The sequence below is a fragment of the Lepus europaeus genome, chromosome 8 (assembly GCF_033115175.1).
Source record: "Lepus europaeus isolate LE1 chromosome 8, mLepTim1.pri, whole genome shotgun sequence".
Taxonomy (NCBI): Eukaryota; Metazoa; Chordata; class Mammalia; order Lagomorpha; family Leporidae; genus Lepus; species Lepus europaeus.
The window spans coordinates 123,984,933-124,000,732 of record NC_084834.1 but is presented as its reverse complement, the minus strand read 5'-3'; the positions used below and the strand labels follow the sequence as shown (position 1 = coordinate 124,000,732).

The 15,800-nt window shown below is 44.8% G+C and overlaps 2 protein-coding genes across 2 annotated transcripts; one reads left to right on the top strand and one right to left on the bottom strand.

Moving 5' to 3' along the window:
- Positions 1-7,810: 7,810 nt before the first annotated feature.
- On the bottom strand, positions 7,811-11,427 carry LOC133765414 (putative protein FAM90A23). The gene is made up of 4 exons (XM_062198978.1): positions 11,362-11,427; positions 10,341-10,534; positions 9,835-9,943; positions 7,811-8,749 (listed from the first exon to the last, which is right to left on the bottom strand). Exons 1-4 carry the CDS (start codon positions 11,425-11,427, stop codon positions 7,811-7,813), a joined length of 1,308 nt encoding a protein of 435 aa, XP_062054962.1.
- A 1,477-nt stretch (positions 11,428-12,904) lies between these two features.
- On the top strand, positions 12,905-14,942 carry LOC133765413 (ubiquitin carboxyl-terminal hydrolase 17-like protein 6). The gene is made up of 3 exons (XM_062198977.1): positions 12,905-13,034; positions 13,125-13,953; positions 14,294-14,942. Exons 1-3 carry the CDS (start codon positions 12,905-12,907, stop codon positions 14,940-14,942), a joined length of 1,608 nt encoding a protein of 535 aa, XP_062054961.1.
- Positions 14,943-15,800: the final 858 nt, after the last annotated feature.

Sequence of the window (15,800 nt, the reverse complement as noted above, 5' to 3'; positions counted from 1 at the left end):
CTCAAAATATTGATAAGAACATTAAGAAGTTCTCAAAAAACAAATTCTTGAACTACAGAAATCCTTTTGGACAAGATAGAAAATCTCTCTCATGAAAATGAAATATTAAGGAAGGAATCAAAATGAAATGAAGCAACTAGTAGAATAAGAAACTGTGATAGTGACTAGAAATCATAATGAAATGAAAAATTCAACAGATCAAACGACAAACACATTAGAGAGCCTTAAAAACAGAATGGGCAAAGCAGAAGAGAGAATATCAGACTGAGAAGACAGAGAACAGGAAAGGAAACAGGCAAACCAAAGAAAAGAAGAGGAAATTAGAAATCTAAAAAATATTGTTGGGAATCTACAGGATACTATTAAAAAACCCAACATTCGGGTTCTAGGAGTTCCTGAAGGCATGGAGAGGGAGAAAGGAGTAGAAGGCATTTTCAGTGAGATACTAGCAGAAAATTTCCCAGGTTTGGAGAAGGACAGAGACATCTTAGTACAGGAAGCTTATAGAACCCCTAGTAAACATGACCAAAAGAGATCCTCACCACGACATGTAATCAAACTCACCACAGTGAAACATAAAGAAAAGATTCTAAAATGTGCAAGAGAGAAACGTCAGATTACTCTCAGAGGATCTCCAATTAGACTCACAGCAGACTTCTCATCAGAAACCCTACAAGCTAGAAGGGAATGGCGAGACATAGCCCAGGTACTAAGAGAGAAAAACTGCCAGCCCAGAATATTATATCCTGCAAAGCTCTCATTTGTGAATGAAGGTGAAATTAAGACTTTTCATAGCAAACAGAAACTGAAAGAATTTGTTGCCACTCGTCCTGCCCTGCAAAAGATATTTAAAGATGTGTTACACACAGAAACACAGAAACATGGTCACCAATATGAAAGAAGGTAAAGGAAGGAAACCTCACTGCAAAAGATCACAGGAAGCTCAATTTCTCTTTGACATAGAATTAAAATCTGATTCTCTGTTAAAGCAATGTTAAAGTAATCTATTGTGTTCTCTTGATGTCTGTTAAATTCTAATTGTTCAAAAACAGCTGAATTTTTATTAAGAGCTATGGGTTATTTAAATATGTGCTTATTTTCAAAGATTTGAATAATCACCTTGTAACAACGATCAAATTTGGTCTATATTATGTCACGATTTTAAGGAATCTTATTTCAACCAAATATTTTGGGTTTTGAGCCTTCTTGGCATTCTTGACAGGCATTCAAAAAATCAAAGTTCCAAACAATCTGGTCTCTAAAATTTCCAGTAAATCCTGGACTTTGGTTTTTCCAGTTTGGGCCCAACTGAAAAAATCAAAGGACCTATGTCTCTCATCTTATAGAGACACCAACTAATCAGGCTATTTTTATATTATATTAGAAGTACTGTCAAGATGTGATGTGGTACCAAACTTTAAGTTTCTATAATGGAAAATGCTATTAATACAAATGTTTGAGAATTAAAAAGTCTAATGATCTTGTGTTACTAGACATGATAGTTATCTTAATGAGAAAGCCCCAGAGGCCTAAAGGGTTAAATACTTGTAAAATCCTACAGGTGCTTTCAAAAATGCTGTGAAGTAAGCAAGTGCCTCTTGTTGGCTGATGAGTTTATACTTTTAAACATGGCAACTTAAAGTCTTTTGTCATCCACAGTTTTATATGATTTGCTGCTCATAAAACTAAAGCGTTGTTGGTTCTGTGTTTAGCTGTCCTCCTATAGGTTCCTATGGACTTTTTCCAGCCACTTCTATTGTATTCAGTACTTTGGGATGGCTCTGTAAACAGATGAAGCCAATAACGTATTAACAGTACCAACTGAGAGAAAGTATGGTAAACTGAGGTTACTAAAAACAAAAAGCAATACAAATCAATTGACAATCTACAAAAAAGAGTTAAAGATTTTAAAAGCTATTATTAAAATTGCTATATTGGTCTATTACGTAATGTTATATGTGTGTACATATTGTATGTCCACATGGGAAGATTTTATTAAGAATTTTATTTTAATTGGCTTGTAGATTAGGTTGTCCATAAATTTAAGCTGCTAAAATTAATCAAAGATACATTTTAATTCATGTGACCTGAATCTCTGCATTATATGTTTTATACTTGTTGGTAGAAAGAAACTAAAAATATTTTATATGGTTGTGCTTAAGTTTACTGGTTAAACAAACTACACCATGTTAGATATTTAAGAGGTGTTTCCAAATACATGATTCTTAAAATTTATAGAAGGCATTGGACCTTCTGGTAAATGTTTTCTTAAGTTGTTATCTAATGGTTGAAACTGTTTGCTAAGTATTCATGTGATATTGCTATTGTCAGCAAGCGATCTAGGACTTGCTCCCTCATTTCTCTATTCTAAGCCCAACTTGTTCTTTCGTTTCTCTATTCTCTTCAAGGTAGGAAACTAATTCTATTATGAAGGAATCTGCAGGACGCACAATTTAATCTTTAGACCTTATAAAAGAGATGGCTAACATTTTTCTGTAATAGCATAACCAAAATAAGAGCTTAAATTATAATCTCATAGCTAGATTTACTTCGCCATCAGTGAAGTAAACAGTAAGTAGAAAAAACCTCCCTTTCAGACCAAAGGGAAAGAAAGTTTTTAAGTGAGAATATAATTTTTCTCATGGGCATTGTCTACCTTAGAAAAACTACTACAGAACATGCCTGTGACTATAGACTTGTAGTTCAGGCCAGTGAAGATTAGAGATGGGACATGGGCACTCCCTTGACTTGCATCCTCTGGTCTGCTTGAACAAAAACCAGGAAGAAAGGAAAGCTAGGCATCAGAAGCAATGGGTGGCAGGCCTATTAATGGCTGATCTGTGCAGTGATCTGCCCTCAAGGAGACCCAACAGGCCAGTCCACTGCAGTGGCTTTCAATGTGGTAAGCCTGGGCTTCAGCAGAAGTCAGCTTGTGAAGAGCCCTGGCAGCTCTGCCAAGAGTTGGATCACTGGAAATGGACCTGCCCTGTAGTCGAAGGATGCCCAGGTCAGAGCCACAGATCTTATTGGCTCTAAGCTGAAAAGCCCTTCACTCAGCCCAACTTCCAAAGTGACCACTGCAGCTGAGGGGACGGCCAAGTAGGGTCAGCAACATTGCAGGCAGAACTGTAAATTTCTTGTTAGAGATGCCCCCTGCCTTTACCTGGCCAGCTCTTCTCTCAGGCCAGATAAGTAATGAAAGTCAACAGAGTGCCTTCCCCTAGGAGGTTCACACCTCCCTCAGGATGTACCCCATATGAAGAGATAGATAGGTCTGGGCCTCTTAACTTGCAAGGCTAAAGCCCAACAGATTATTATCAAGCCCCTTCTGTCAAGTTCTGTTTGCCTCTCAATCAGAAAACTTAATTGAGTTAGGACAGCACCTTTCTTATCTCCTCTAATAATGACTCTGTCCTTTGTTCTAGACCCTGTCTATGGCACTTGGGCCTCATTCCTTCGTAATCATAACCTCTACTCTACCACCAAAGGCTCTACTCCCAACCTGTGTGTAGTGATGGTCCTCTTCCCCACTTAATGCTGTATAATTGTTCAGACCTGGTAAATACCACTCTTAGGATCATTGGTTACTATCCTCACTCTGTCTTTTATGACCTTGTCTGAATATGATCAGAGTCGGCAAACTTGGAAGGCTTCCATAGCCTTGGCAACTCATGACAAGAGCCTAGGGTGGTTACTGGCGCCATAAACTAGAGTGTCAATTTGTGGGGTCAACTACTGGAATCACTGTGCACTTGCTCTTTATGTGGGATCTCTGTCCTTAATGTGCTGTACATTGTGATTTAATGCTGTAACTAGTACTCAAACAGTATGTTTCACTTTGTGTTGCTATGTGGGTGCAATCTATTGAAATATTTACTTAATGTATACTAAATAGATCTTCTGTATATAAAGAGAATTGAAAATGAATCTTCATGTGAATGGAAGAGGAGAGGGAGAGGGAGAGGGGAGGGTTGCCGGTGGGAGGGAAATTATGGGAGGGGGAAGCCATTGTAATCCATAAGCTGTACATTGGAAATTTATATTCATTAAATAAAAGTTTAAAAAAAGAATATTTCTACTCGGTAAGCAAAACCACACCTTTGCATTTTAAACTTCACTCTGCACTGTGCCATTTCCCACTGTATTCAGTGGCCTCCTTCACCCATGAGGAAAGATTGGCCGGCGCCGCGGCTCAGTGGGCTAATCCTGTGCTGCCATTCTGGAACAGTACCTGGCAGCTGGTGATCTCCCTCCAAAGGTGGCCCACAGTTTCTGTTTCCAAGTGGAAGGGTGCACCGAAGATTGTCTACTGCAATCTATGCCCGTGCTATGAGTTAAGGATCCTAAGAAGTCTTTGGATTTCAGTATTAGAAATGTAAGGAACCGGCGCTGTGCTTAGGCTCAGAAGAAGATCCTGGCTCTAGGCCATTTGGGGAGTGAACGGGCAGTGTGTGTGTGTGTGTGTGTATGTGAGCAAATTTTTGAAATGCTTACTTAGTGTAGAGTTAGTCTTCTGTGTACAAAGTTAATTGAAAATAGGTCTTTTTTTTAAAATTTTACAGATAGACAGTGAGAGACAGAGAAATGTCTTCCTTCCCCAAATGGCCACTACGGTCGGCGCTGAGCTGATCCAAAGCCAGGAGCCAGGTGCTTCTTCCTGGACTCCCATGTGGGTGTAGGGGCCCAAACACTTGGGCCATCCTCCACTGCCTTCCTGGGCCACAGCAGAGAGTTGGACTGGAAGAGGAGCAGCCGGGACTAGAACCTGGCGCCCCTATGGGATGGCGGCACCGCAGGCGGAGGATTAACCAAGTGAGCTGTGGCGCTGGCCCGAAAACTGGTCTTAATGTGATATGACACAGGAAAGGGGAGATGTAGGAGGAGAAGGGGAGGAAGTGTGGGTGGCACGGCGGATATAGTGGGAAGAATCAGTCTATTCCTAATGTTGTACTTATGAAGTTTGTATTCCTTATATAAAAGGTTTCTTTACAGAATAAATCAATAATTTTAAAACTAAAAAAATAAAGTATGCCTTTATGAGGATTTACAAAAAACAAAAACAAAAACAAAACAAAACAAAACTTTTTTCAGCCATCATTCTTTCCAGCATTCTTCTTTGTTTTCCTTTGAGAAATCAATGGCACATATGAGCACATCATGGCAACCAAGTTCCACACTAGGCAGATTAAGCCTTATCCTAACAACTGCATATTCTCTAGTTGTTTTAATAAAGCGGTTAAGTCCCTGAGGCTTAGGGACCCTAAGGCCCCTAATCCCATTAAGGGCTAGCAGTTGATTGGTGGATCTTGTACCGGCTGTAGGGTGTGGTGGGCAGTGTGGACTATAAAGGATGGGTGAGAGGAAACAAGTGATCATTTGTTGACAATCTCATCCAGAGACTGATATTGGCCTCCAGAAAAGGACATAGAAACATAGCTATTAAAACCAGATGCATTTGAGGTTCTAGGACAGCATTAGGACCATCTGAACCTCAAAAGACATGGGGCCCCTTTGTTGCCATGGGAAGACTGAGGCTGCCGTGGAATGCAGGGAGACTCCCACTCACCTCCACAACCTAAACCATTTGAGCCCTTGAACAAGTCTGCAGACATCCCCTGCAGGCCTGTGTCACCTCCTGCAGGCCAGATTGACTGTGGATGCCCTGCATCCCAAGTAAACAAGCAGAGCTACTGGGCAGAGGCGAAGGAACCCAGACCTCAGGCCATGCTCGTATGTGAACTCCAGAAAATGCCACTTTATCAGTTGATTCTTAAGAAACTGAGAAAAGCAGAATCAGTTTTTAAATCTTTATTTATTTATTTGAAAGGAAGATAGAGAGAGAGAGAGAGAGAGAGAGAGAGAGAGAGAGAATGTGTCTTGCAGCCTTCCATTCGTCATGTCTGTGTTCTCACTAGCAGGTGGGTTCTCAGTTCTCGTGGGCAACATCAGCCTGCTGCAGCCTAACTCTGCCTTGGGATCTTCCAGAGCCCAATGCTCTCTTACCCCGCGAATAACTAGAGACACCAAGACTTGAACAGACAGCCAGAATGGCTGCCAGCATGGCAGGCTGTAGCTTCAATTCCTGTACCATGAAGCCAGACAGCAAAGGGGTTTGTAGACTAACTTGTCTGCAATCTTAGAGACCTATGTCCTGATCTCTCATTTCCATAAGCTCTTCCCACACTGGAAGTAGCCTTGATGAAATTTAATATACGTTGTCTATCTATCTTTCTATCTCTCTATCTATCTAAATATCTATCTATCTTTCTATTTAGGTGTGTTTGTGTGAGTTTGTGCACGTGTGTGTTTAGAGTCTAATGGGGGTGTCAGCACTGCAGCACACTGGGTAACGCTGCAGCCTGCAGTGCTGGCATTCCATATGGGCTCCGGTTTGAATCCTGGGGGCTCCACTAACAATCCAGCTCTGTTCTATGGCATGGGAAAGCAGTAGAGGATGGCTTATGTCCTTGGGCCCCCACACCCGCATGGGAGACCTGGAAGAAGCTCTGGCTCCTGGCTTTGGATAGGCACAGCTCCCCTGTTGCGGCCAATTGGGGAGTGATCCAGTGGATGGAAGACCTCTCTCTCTTCCTCTTCTCTCTGTGTAGCTCTGACTTTCAAGTTAATAAAGAAATCTGAGAAAAAGAGTTTCATGAGGGTAAACATGATTGTGCTAAGCAGATTTTTAACACATGGGTGATGCTAGAGTAGGGCAAACTCAGTTTCATTCTACATGCAGGACTGACTCTACATTCACGTCCATGAAATATTCCCATGGGTACATTATAAGACACACATGTGATTGCAGTGGAGCTGGTCTTTGCTTGAGATCCTGTATTTCATTTTCCATGTTACAATGTATGTCTTTGAGAGGCTTAGAGAAGGGAGATACAGATAGAGACCTGCCATCCCCTGGCTCACTTCACCAATGACCTCAATTTCCAGGAGCTGGATCTCAACCAGATCTCCTCCATAGGTGCTGGGAGGCTGATTATTTGAGGGATCCTGGAAGTCTCCCGGGGTCAGCAGTAGCAGAAGGCTGCAGTCAGTGGTGAAACATTGGTATCAAACCGAATATGTGATGTGAGCATCTTAACTCTTCAACTCAATCCTAGAGCAAATGCCCAAGCCTAAGGTTCTGTATTTTACATAAGTGATAGCTAGATGTGGTCAAGGTCTTCAAGTACCAGTAGGAAACCGTGGTAAATAAAAAGAGTTATAAAGTCTTTACCCCGCTAAGTGAAGACTGGACACAGCATTTCATATTTGACATCACTTTATTGATGCCCAAATTACTTTTGTCTATACATGTTCATGTGGAAATACAATAACTGAAAAATACAAGGTCACGAGGACGTTCAGCTTAAGGATTTCCTCTGAAACCCGACCAGAGACAGAGGCCCTGCTCTCAGGGCTGAGCATTGCTTCAAAGATGCAGAACCCAAAGAACAGCCAGAGGGTCTCAAAATACAGTTATCTGAACAACAGTACTGATGCAGTGTTTAGTATTTATATTATAATGTCATACCTGGTCCACCAAGTCAATCCATTATATAAAGTCCTTCAGGTAAAGGCCATTATTATCCTGTTACATTCCCGTGGAAATACCATAGAATTGAAGTAATTCAAAGAGGCCATATGTGTCTGCTCCCAGCATTCCCTCTGGCACCAGGGTGCTCTTGCTGGACAGCTGAGGCCATTCTGAGTACACTGGCACAGCCTGCTTCCTGAATCTTTCCCTTCCCCAGTACAACCACCAGCCACAAGTCACCTGAGGAGACCGGTGGGCATTGCCCTTCCAGGGGACGTCTCACTCCCAGTCACTGTCCTCAGAGGAGGAGGAGATCTGAAGGGACTCATAGAGGAGTCTCAGTGGAGATTTCACACAGGGTTTCTCTGTCTTCTTGGGGACAGGCGGGTTCAGAGGCGTTGGAGTTGGCTTCCCATGGGGCTGAGATGAGGGAGTTGTCATGAACCTGCAGCTCCACCAGTTATTGCCTGATGCACTGAAGGCCATTCTGAGGGACGCGCCTGGAACACAGCTAGGAGCTGGGTGATGGGAGGTAGTGGAGCCCTGCACAGTTTTCTCGGGAACTCTGTTTTTTGGTGGCCACAGGTCAGTGTTGAGCTGGGGAGCTGGTGAACTCTGTGACACAGGAAGTGACATTTTTCTTCCTTGGCCCCTTGTAGTTGGCAGCTCCTGCAGATTCTGGAGAGTCTCATGCTTAGGTGACTGAGTGGTCCTCTGTAGGTTTTGTAAGGGGCTCAGTCTTGGTCTCTTGGCTGGATTCCTCGAGGAATGATGGGGCATCTTGACGGATCTCTTGCCTGGAGGCCCATGGTTGGGTTTGGACTGGGGACCCATCCTCAGAGCCCCAGACTGTTTACGGGGCTGCGGATCCTCACCTGAAAATCTGACTTGTGTCTGGCATCTGGAGCTTCCGTCTAAGTCCTGTGTGTTGGAGGCCTTCTTGGGAATTTTAAAAGTGGACCAATTAGGCCTGCGGTCTGTCTGCTTCACATTGAAGGTACAGTGCTGGCCATGCTGCTTCACTGCAGGCGGCCTGGGGTCAGGGGTATCCACCTCCTCACCTTTCTTTTGGCTAGATCTTGAGAAGTGACTCAGTTCAGGTGCTTTTGGGAGACGTGAAGAGCTACTGGGTTTCAGGGCAGACTTCTGACTTGTGAGGTTAGGATCCAAGACCCTTGTCTCTTGGGCTATGTTGAGAGACATAGGCCCACTTGGTTGCTGTATGAAAAGAGAAACGCAAAGAATAAGGTTAGGATTTTCTTACTGTAGAGTAAATATGAACACAGATCAAGTAAAATTAGTGGACACAGCGCAAAATTGAGTCACATTGTAATGACAAACAGCCATTTGAATGAGGAATGTCCAACTGCCCTTGTGCTAATCAGAAATAAAGAAATGACACAATCAATTTGAAACATCTGTGATGCCAACAGTTCAAGGAACTATGGAACATGACTCTGTATCTCTATTGATGTAAACATTTTAAGTTACTGCACAATATTTCCAAAATCATCCTTCCACCCTCATCATTTTGGGTCACCTACAAAAGATAGTTTTTCAGATGAAAAAATGGAGGATGAAGAGATGCACACTGCACTGAACTTGGGAGAACTGGTGAAGAGAATTGTGTAGGAAGTGCACCCTTGGCAGAGAATTGGAGAGCAAACCTTCCAGGAAGCCCCATGGGAAGTCCTGGGTGCTGAGTGCTGATCCGCAGCCAGAGAGCTTGGAGAGCCGGAAGTGTAGAGAGCCAAAGATGGAAGCATTTTTGAGATGGGGGAGAGAAGGACTGCAGCAATCCATAGAACTGGTGCCCCAACCGCGACTAGAATTGGAGTACCAACGTTGCATGCAGAGGATTAGCCTAGTGAGCCACAGTGCAAGCCAGTAATGCAGTTTTTAAGGTACTTTACTATCTGATGAGTTTTCATGGACAATAAGGGAAAATTATCCATTTACAGATGCAATCACCCACATGTATGAATCTATGTTTTGGTGCAAACTGATTCCAAATGTACAATTTCTCCCTCAAGCATATGGTCTACAAGCATGCAATTAATTGTAGAATGCTTTTGTTAAGCAAAAACATTGAATATATGCTCTCCGAATTAGTATGAAGTTAACATGGAAAAAGTAAAAATTTGAAGAAAATGAAATTAAAAATGGCATCTCAAAAGTAAGGAAATGACAGTCAACTAGTCTAATCAAAGTCTTGATTAATTCCTCACACAGAAAGGGCCATGAGGGTCAAGAAGATCAAGGCTATCCTAGAGAAGCAGAGCATGGGCAGCCAGGAAACTCACACTCAGATCCTCACAGGACACGGTCACATCCTTCCAGCTGTGCTGCTGCCTCCCTGGGAGGCTCCTGGGAGGTTTCTGGAGGACAGCCTTGCTTTGCAGCTCGTCTTGCCTGCAGGAAAAAATAGCAAGCTTTACTTGTGTTCATTTCCTGTCCACCACTACCTCCAATCACATTGAACAGCACCATGGGCTACACTGATTCTGAACTTCTCTTCCAGTCAAGGCTTTGCCCTGAACTCAGATTGCCCTGCACATTTCCCACTGCCTACTTTCTAGTAGGTTTCCTTGCTTCTCTGCCTGTCATGGTCACATTCCAAGATGTACCCTGCTCCTACAACTTAGGGATTTGTCAGAAATAGGCAGAGCTCCATGGTCTGGAGACCTGGATGGAGTGGGGCGCTTTCTGTTTCTCTGTAGGCTCTCAGTCACTGTTCAGAGGTGGGGATTCATCTCCTCTCTAGGTTTCAGTGCCCAGAATGACTTCCACTGACTTTCACGTGACTCACCTTGGATTCTCTTCCTTCTGGAGCTCTGTCTTCCTGAATGGCCCTGGGTTCACGGGATGCTGCCGTTTCTGAGGCACCAGGTTCTCCTTATTTGGTCCCATGGGCTGCAGAGTCAGAGTCCCATCCGAGCCCTTGATGGGGCACCTCCTGCTGTGTGCCATGTGACCAAAGGCCCCACAGTGTTTGCACTTGACCTGCGATTAGTAAAGATATTTGTTAGTTGGATCAGCAGAATTCACAGGTTTAATGTATCACAGGTTGGTTGAATAACCTATTTTCTTTTTTTTTTTTTTTTTTTTTTTTTGACAGGCAGAGTGGACAGTGAGAGAGAGAGACAGAGAGAAAGGTCTTCCTTTTGCCGTTGGTTCACCCTCTAATGGCCGCCGCGGTAGCGCGCTGCGGCCGGCGCACCGCGCTGTTCCGATGGCAGGAGCCAGGTGCTTCTCCTGGTCTCCCATGGGGTGCAGAGCCCAAACACTTGGGCCATCCTCCACTGCACTCCCTGGCCACAGCAGAGAGCTGGCCTGGAAGAGGGGCAACCGGGACAGGATCGGTGCCCCGACCGGGACTAGAACCCGGTGTGCCGGCGCCGCAAGGCGGAGGATTAGCCTGTTGAGCCACGGCGCCGGCCGAATAACCTATTTTCAATTCTTACTTGAATGTTCGCTTGGAGTACAAGCCTAGACAGGGATCTCATTAATTGTGAAACCTTTCAGAAATGTTGTAGTGCCACAGCCTGTATTAGGGAGGGATATTAGACTGTAGGACAGGAGATTCCACAGGAGAAGATAATGAACCAGGTTTCAGTGAAAGTGCATGGTGAGCTATGTCCCTTCATGGGACATAAGGCCTGCCGAAGACTTCGAATGGCACAGAGACCCACTGAGAATGTCTCAGGGCAGGGTAACACAGGATGGACAAGATCATTTAAGTTACAGAAGCAGAATTGTCCATGTCCCTATCTAGTCTGTGTGCATTAAGAAGGATCCTTGAGTCCCTCCAGATCCCAACCTCTGCGTACCCTGGGATTCTCCTGCTCTGGTGGGGGCGCCCTCAGGCATGCTGGTCCCGTCTGTTGCTTTCTCATGTTCTGAGATTGATGGACTCTGTGGCTCAGAAGTTCTGGATAGTGATCTGCCATTCATCCATCCACTCTGGAGCTTTGGAGGTCAGTTTTCCTCAGACATTGATTTCTGTGTCCTGAGTCAAAGAAAAATAAATTTTGAAATGATACACAAACAGAATTCCCTTCAGAACCTTCTTTGACTGGGTCGAGGTATGTGTGTGTGTGGCCAGACAGTGTAGTTTTCTAAAAAATTGTTGAACACTGTTAATATTTCAATATTCATTGACCACAGCACACACTATTCTGTGACTTTTTTTCTCACTATTTGTTGAATTCTTTTCTTATGTAGGGTGAATCCCATCTGGATAAAGTAACATGGAAATAGATGATTGTAAGAGTTAGAGAAAGGAAAATAAAGGAAAAGAGGAGTGAGCTTGGTGGTGCAGGCAAGAGGGATGCTGGGGTGGGAGGTATCCCTATGCTCTTCAATGTGTACATACGGATTATGTGAAGTGTTTCACCTAGGAACATAAAAAGCTAGTCAGTTACCATAACTAACATTCACCACCGTAAACAAAGCAGGCTACGGAGTGTATTACCCTTAGAATTTGGAATTTCACGTAATACATGTTATTTGGAATGATATAATTTGTTGATTTTATTTTAATTTTCTTTTTTGACTGGCAGAGTGGACAGTGAGAGTGAGAGACAGAGAGAAAGGTCTTCCTTTTCCCTTTGGTTCACTGCAGCCGGCGAGCTGAGCCGGCGCACCATGCTGATCTGAAGCCAGGAGCCAGGTGCTTCTCCTCGTTCTCCATGCGGGTGCAGGGGTCCAAACACTTGGGCCATCCTCCACTACCTTCCTGGGCCACAGCAGAGAGTTGGACTGGAAGAGGAGCAACCGGGACTAGAACCCGGCACCCCTATGGGATGGCGGCACCACAGGCGGAGGATTAACCAAGTGAGCTGCGGCGCTGGCCTGAAAAGCAGTTTTAATGTGATATGACACAGGAAAGGGGAAATGTAGGAGGAGAAGGGGAGGAAGTGTGGGTGGCACGGCGGATATAGTGGGAAGAATCAGTCTATTCCTAATGTTGTACTTATGAAATTTGTATTCCTTACATAAAAGGTTTCTTTACGGAATAAATCAATAATTTTAAAACTAAAAAAATAAAGTATGCCTTTATGAGGATTTACAAAAAAAAAACACAACAAAAACTATTTTCAGCCATCATTCTTTCCAGCATTCTTCTTTGTTTTCCTTTGAGAAATCAATGGCACATATGAGCACATCATGGCAACCAAGTTCCACACTAGGCAGATTAAGCCTTATCCTAACAACTGCATATTCTCTAGGTGTTTTAATAAAGCGGTTAAGTCCCTGAGGCTTAGGGAGTATGACCACACCCTAAGGCCCCTAATCCTATTAAGGGCTAGCAGTTGATTGGTGGATCTTGTACCGGCTGAAGGGTGTGGTGGGCAGTGTGGACTATGAAGGATGGGTGAGAAGAAACAGGTGATCATTTGTGGACAATCTCATCTAGAGACAGAAGCATCTTGCTGCCAGTTGGGAAGCCCAGTGATAGTGGCTCCTGGAGACATGATGGCTGCTTCACCTCTCAAGGAAGGTGAGTTCCACTTGAATGACTTGCACAAACTCCCACTGGCACATTCTAACTCCGATGGGGATGATGCTCATTGTGGTGTTTGTCTCCCAGGGAAATCACCAGCCTCACCTCAGAAAGAGCTCCAGCTGCAAAGTGATTTGGCTTCGGGGCCGACCCATCTGGCTCCCAGTGGAGGAGCTTCTCTGAGCTGCAGCTGGAAGAGACCTTATGGCATTGGGGCCGGTCTGCAGAATACGGGCAACACCTGCTACCTGAATGCAGCCCTGCAGTGTCTCACGTATACCCCACCCCTCGCCAACTATATGCTGTCCCAGGTGCATTCTCAAAGCTGCCGTCGTGCGGATCGCTGCATTCTGTGTGCCGTGGAAACTCACTTTCTCGGGGCCCTCCACAGTCCTGGGGACGTGATCCAGCCCTGTCAAGTGCTGGCTGCTGGCTTTCACACAAACAGGCAGGAAGACGCCCACGAATTTCTGACGTTTGCTCTGGATGTCCTGAAGGCAGCAGGTCTGCCTGGGCTCATGAACGGGGTGGCTCCCCAAGAGGACAAAGCTCCATCCCAGCAGCTATTTGGAGGACACTGGAGGTCTCAAATCCAATGTCTCCAGTGCCAAGGCATCTCAGACACCTTGGACCCTTACCTGGAGATCGCGTTGGATATCCAGACAGCCGACAGTGTGGAGCAAGCTTTGCATCACTTGGTGAAACCTCTAGAGCTGGATGGAGAAAATGCCTATCACTGTGCTACCTGCCTAAAGAAGACAGCTGCTTCCAAGACACTCACCTTGCAATCAGTTGGTGATGTGCTTCTCTTCGTATTGAAACGGTTTTCTGGTTTCACGGGTGAGAAAATTGTTGGACAAGTGCACTATCCCGAGTGCCTGGACATGAGACCTTACAGGTCTCAGCAGAACGGGAGGCCACTGGACTATGTTCTTTTTTTTTTTTTTTTTAAATTTTTTGACAGGCAGAGTGGACAGTGAGAGAGAGACAGAGAGAAAGGTCTTCCTTTTTGCCGTTGGTTCACCCTCCAATGGCCGCCGCGGTAGCGCGCTGCGGCCGGCGCACCGCGCTGTTCCGATGGCAGGAGCCAGGTGCTTCTCCTGGTCTCCCATGGGGTGCAGAGCCCAAACACTTGGGCCATCCTCCACTGCACTCCCTGGCCACAGCAGAGAGCTGGCCTGGAAGAGGGGCAACCGGGACAGGATCGGTGCCCCGACCGGGACTAGAACCCGGTGTGCCGGCGCCGCAAGGCGGAGGATTATGGACTATGTTCTGTATGCAGTTCTCATCCATGTTGGCTGGAGGTGTCAATCAGGACACTACTTCTGCTATGTCAAAGCTGGCACTGGCCACTGGTATAAAATGGATGACGCTAAGGTAACTGCCTGTGACATCACTTGTGTCCTGAATCAAAGTGCCTACGTGCTGTTTTATGTGCGGAAGAGTGGATTTGGAGGAGAACATGGGACGGTGTCTCCAGGCAGGGGACCATCCGACTTTGAGGCTGACAACACACACGGCCAGCACACCCCAGGAGAGCTGGAAAGGCCTTCCCCTAGTGAAGCTGCAGAGTCCGAGGAGCACTTGGAGCAAACAACTCAGGAATTCACCTTCGGTCAGTGGCAATCCCTCCGAGCCCAGAACCGACCAACAAGTGCACTCAGCCTCAGGACAGTGGAGCCCACACTGCCTGGCAATGCGATCGTCATTCACCAGGCAAGATCTGCCGCAGGGATGAGGAAGCACCATCCTGACCAGGAAAGGTCCCTGCTGCACGGGGCAGCTGGGCACATCACAGATCAGCTTACCATGAATCCTGGCAACCTCCGTTGTCCAGCAGGAAGGAGCAGACCTGCTAAGAGGAAGAACAAACATGGAAAGAGGCCTCTGTTGTTGTTCCAGTGATTTTAGTACAAATGTACTTCATGGGTATGTCGTTGGGTGACACTGCACATATTAAGTGTGTGTATTTTTTAAAGATTGTATGTATTTACTTAAAAGTCAGCGGTATAGAGAGTTTGAGGCAGAGAGAGTGAGAGAAAGTGAGGTCTTCCATCCGATGCTTCATTCCTCAGATGGCTACAGTGGCCAGAGCTGCATTGCTCTGAAATCAGGAACCATGAACTTCTTCCAGGTCTCCCACGCAGCTGCAGAGGCCCAAGGACTTGGGCCCTCTTCTACTGCTTTCCCAGGCCATAGCAGAGAGCTGGTTCAGAAGTGGAGCATCTGGGACTCGAACAGGTGTCCATATGGGATGCCAGCATTGCTGGTGGCATGTTTACCTACTACACCACAGCGCCAACCCTGTTAAGTGTGTGTATTGCAAATGTAATATGTTTTTACATACCAGTTGTTGTAGAAGTGAATGGTAATCCAAGGGGAGGGATGCGGGTGGGAGGGAAGTTATGGGAGGGGGGAAGCCATTGTAACCCATAAGCTGTACTTTGGAAATTTATATTCATTAAATAAAAGTTTAATAAATGAAAAAAAATAACTACTAGACAAGTAAAAAATAGCATTATGCAGTCATTTAAAAATATATATTATTTCAGGCATGGGTAACAAAATAAGAATGCATTATTAATAATCCATGAAATTGCAAACATAAAATGGTTATTTTCTTTTCCATTATATGGTGCCATTATCCATCACATCCAAAACTGAATGTTACACCCAATAGCAACTAGTTTATGCAGAAAAATATGCCCAATAAATGTTTAATTTGAATGGTTTGTAAAAAAAAAGAAGTGAATGGTAATCCTA

Coding starts and splice junctions, on each gene's coding strand:
- LOC133765414 (XM_062198978.1), bottom strand. CDS start 11,427: ATGAGAAAGCAACAGACGGGACCAGCATGCCTGAGGGCGCCCCCACCA. Junction 10,535..11,361: donor CAGAGCAGGAGAATCCCAGG/GTACGCAGAGGT, acceptor TACTAATCGCAG/GTCAAGTGCAAACACTGTGG. Junction 8,750..9,834: donor TGTCCTGTGAGGATCTGAGT/GTGAGTTTCCTG, acceptor CTTTTCATACAG/CAACCAAGTGGGCCTATGTC.
- LOC133765413 (XM_062198977.1), top strand. CDS start 12,905: ATGGGTGAGAAGAAACAGGTGATCATTTGTGGACAATCTCATCTAGAG. Junction 13,035..13,124: donor TGCTTCACCTCTCAAGGAAG/GTGAGTTCCACT, acceptor TTTGTCTCCCAG/GGAAATCACCAGCCTCACCT. Junction 13,954..14,293: donor AGGTCTCAGCAGAACGGGAG/GCCACTGGACTA, acceptor CGCAAGGCGGAG/GATTATGGACTATGTTCTGT.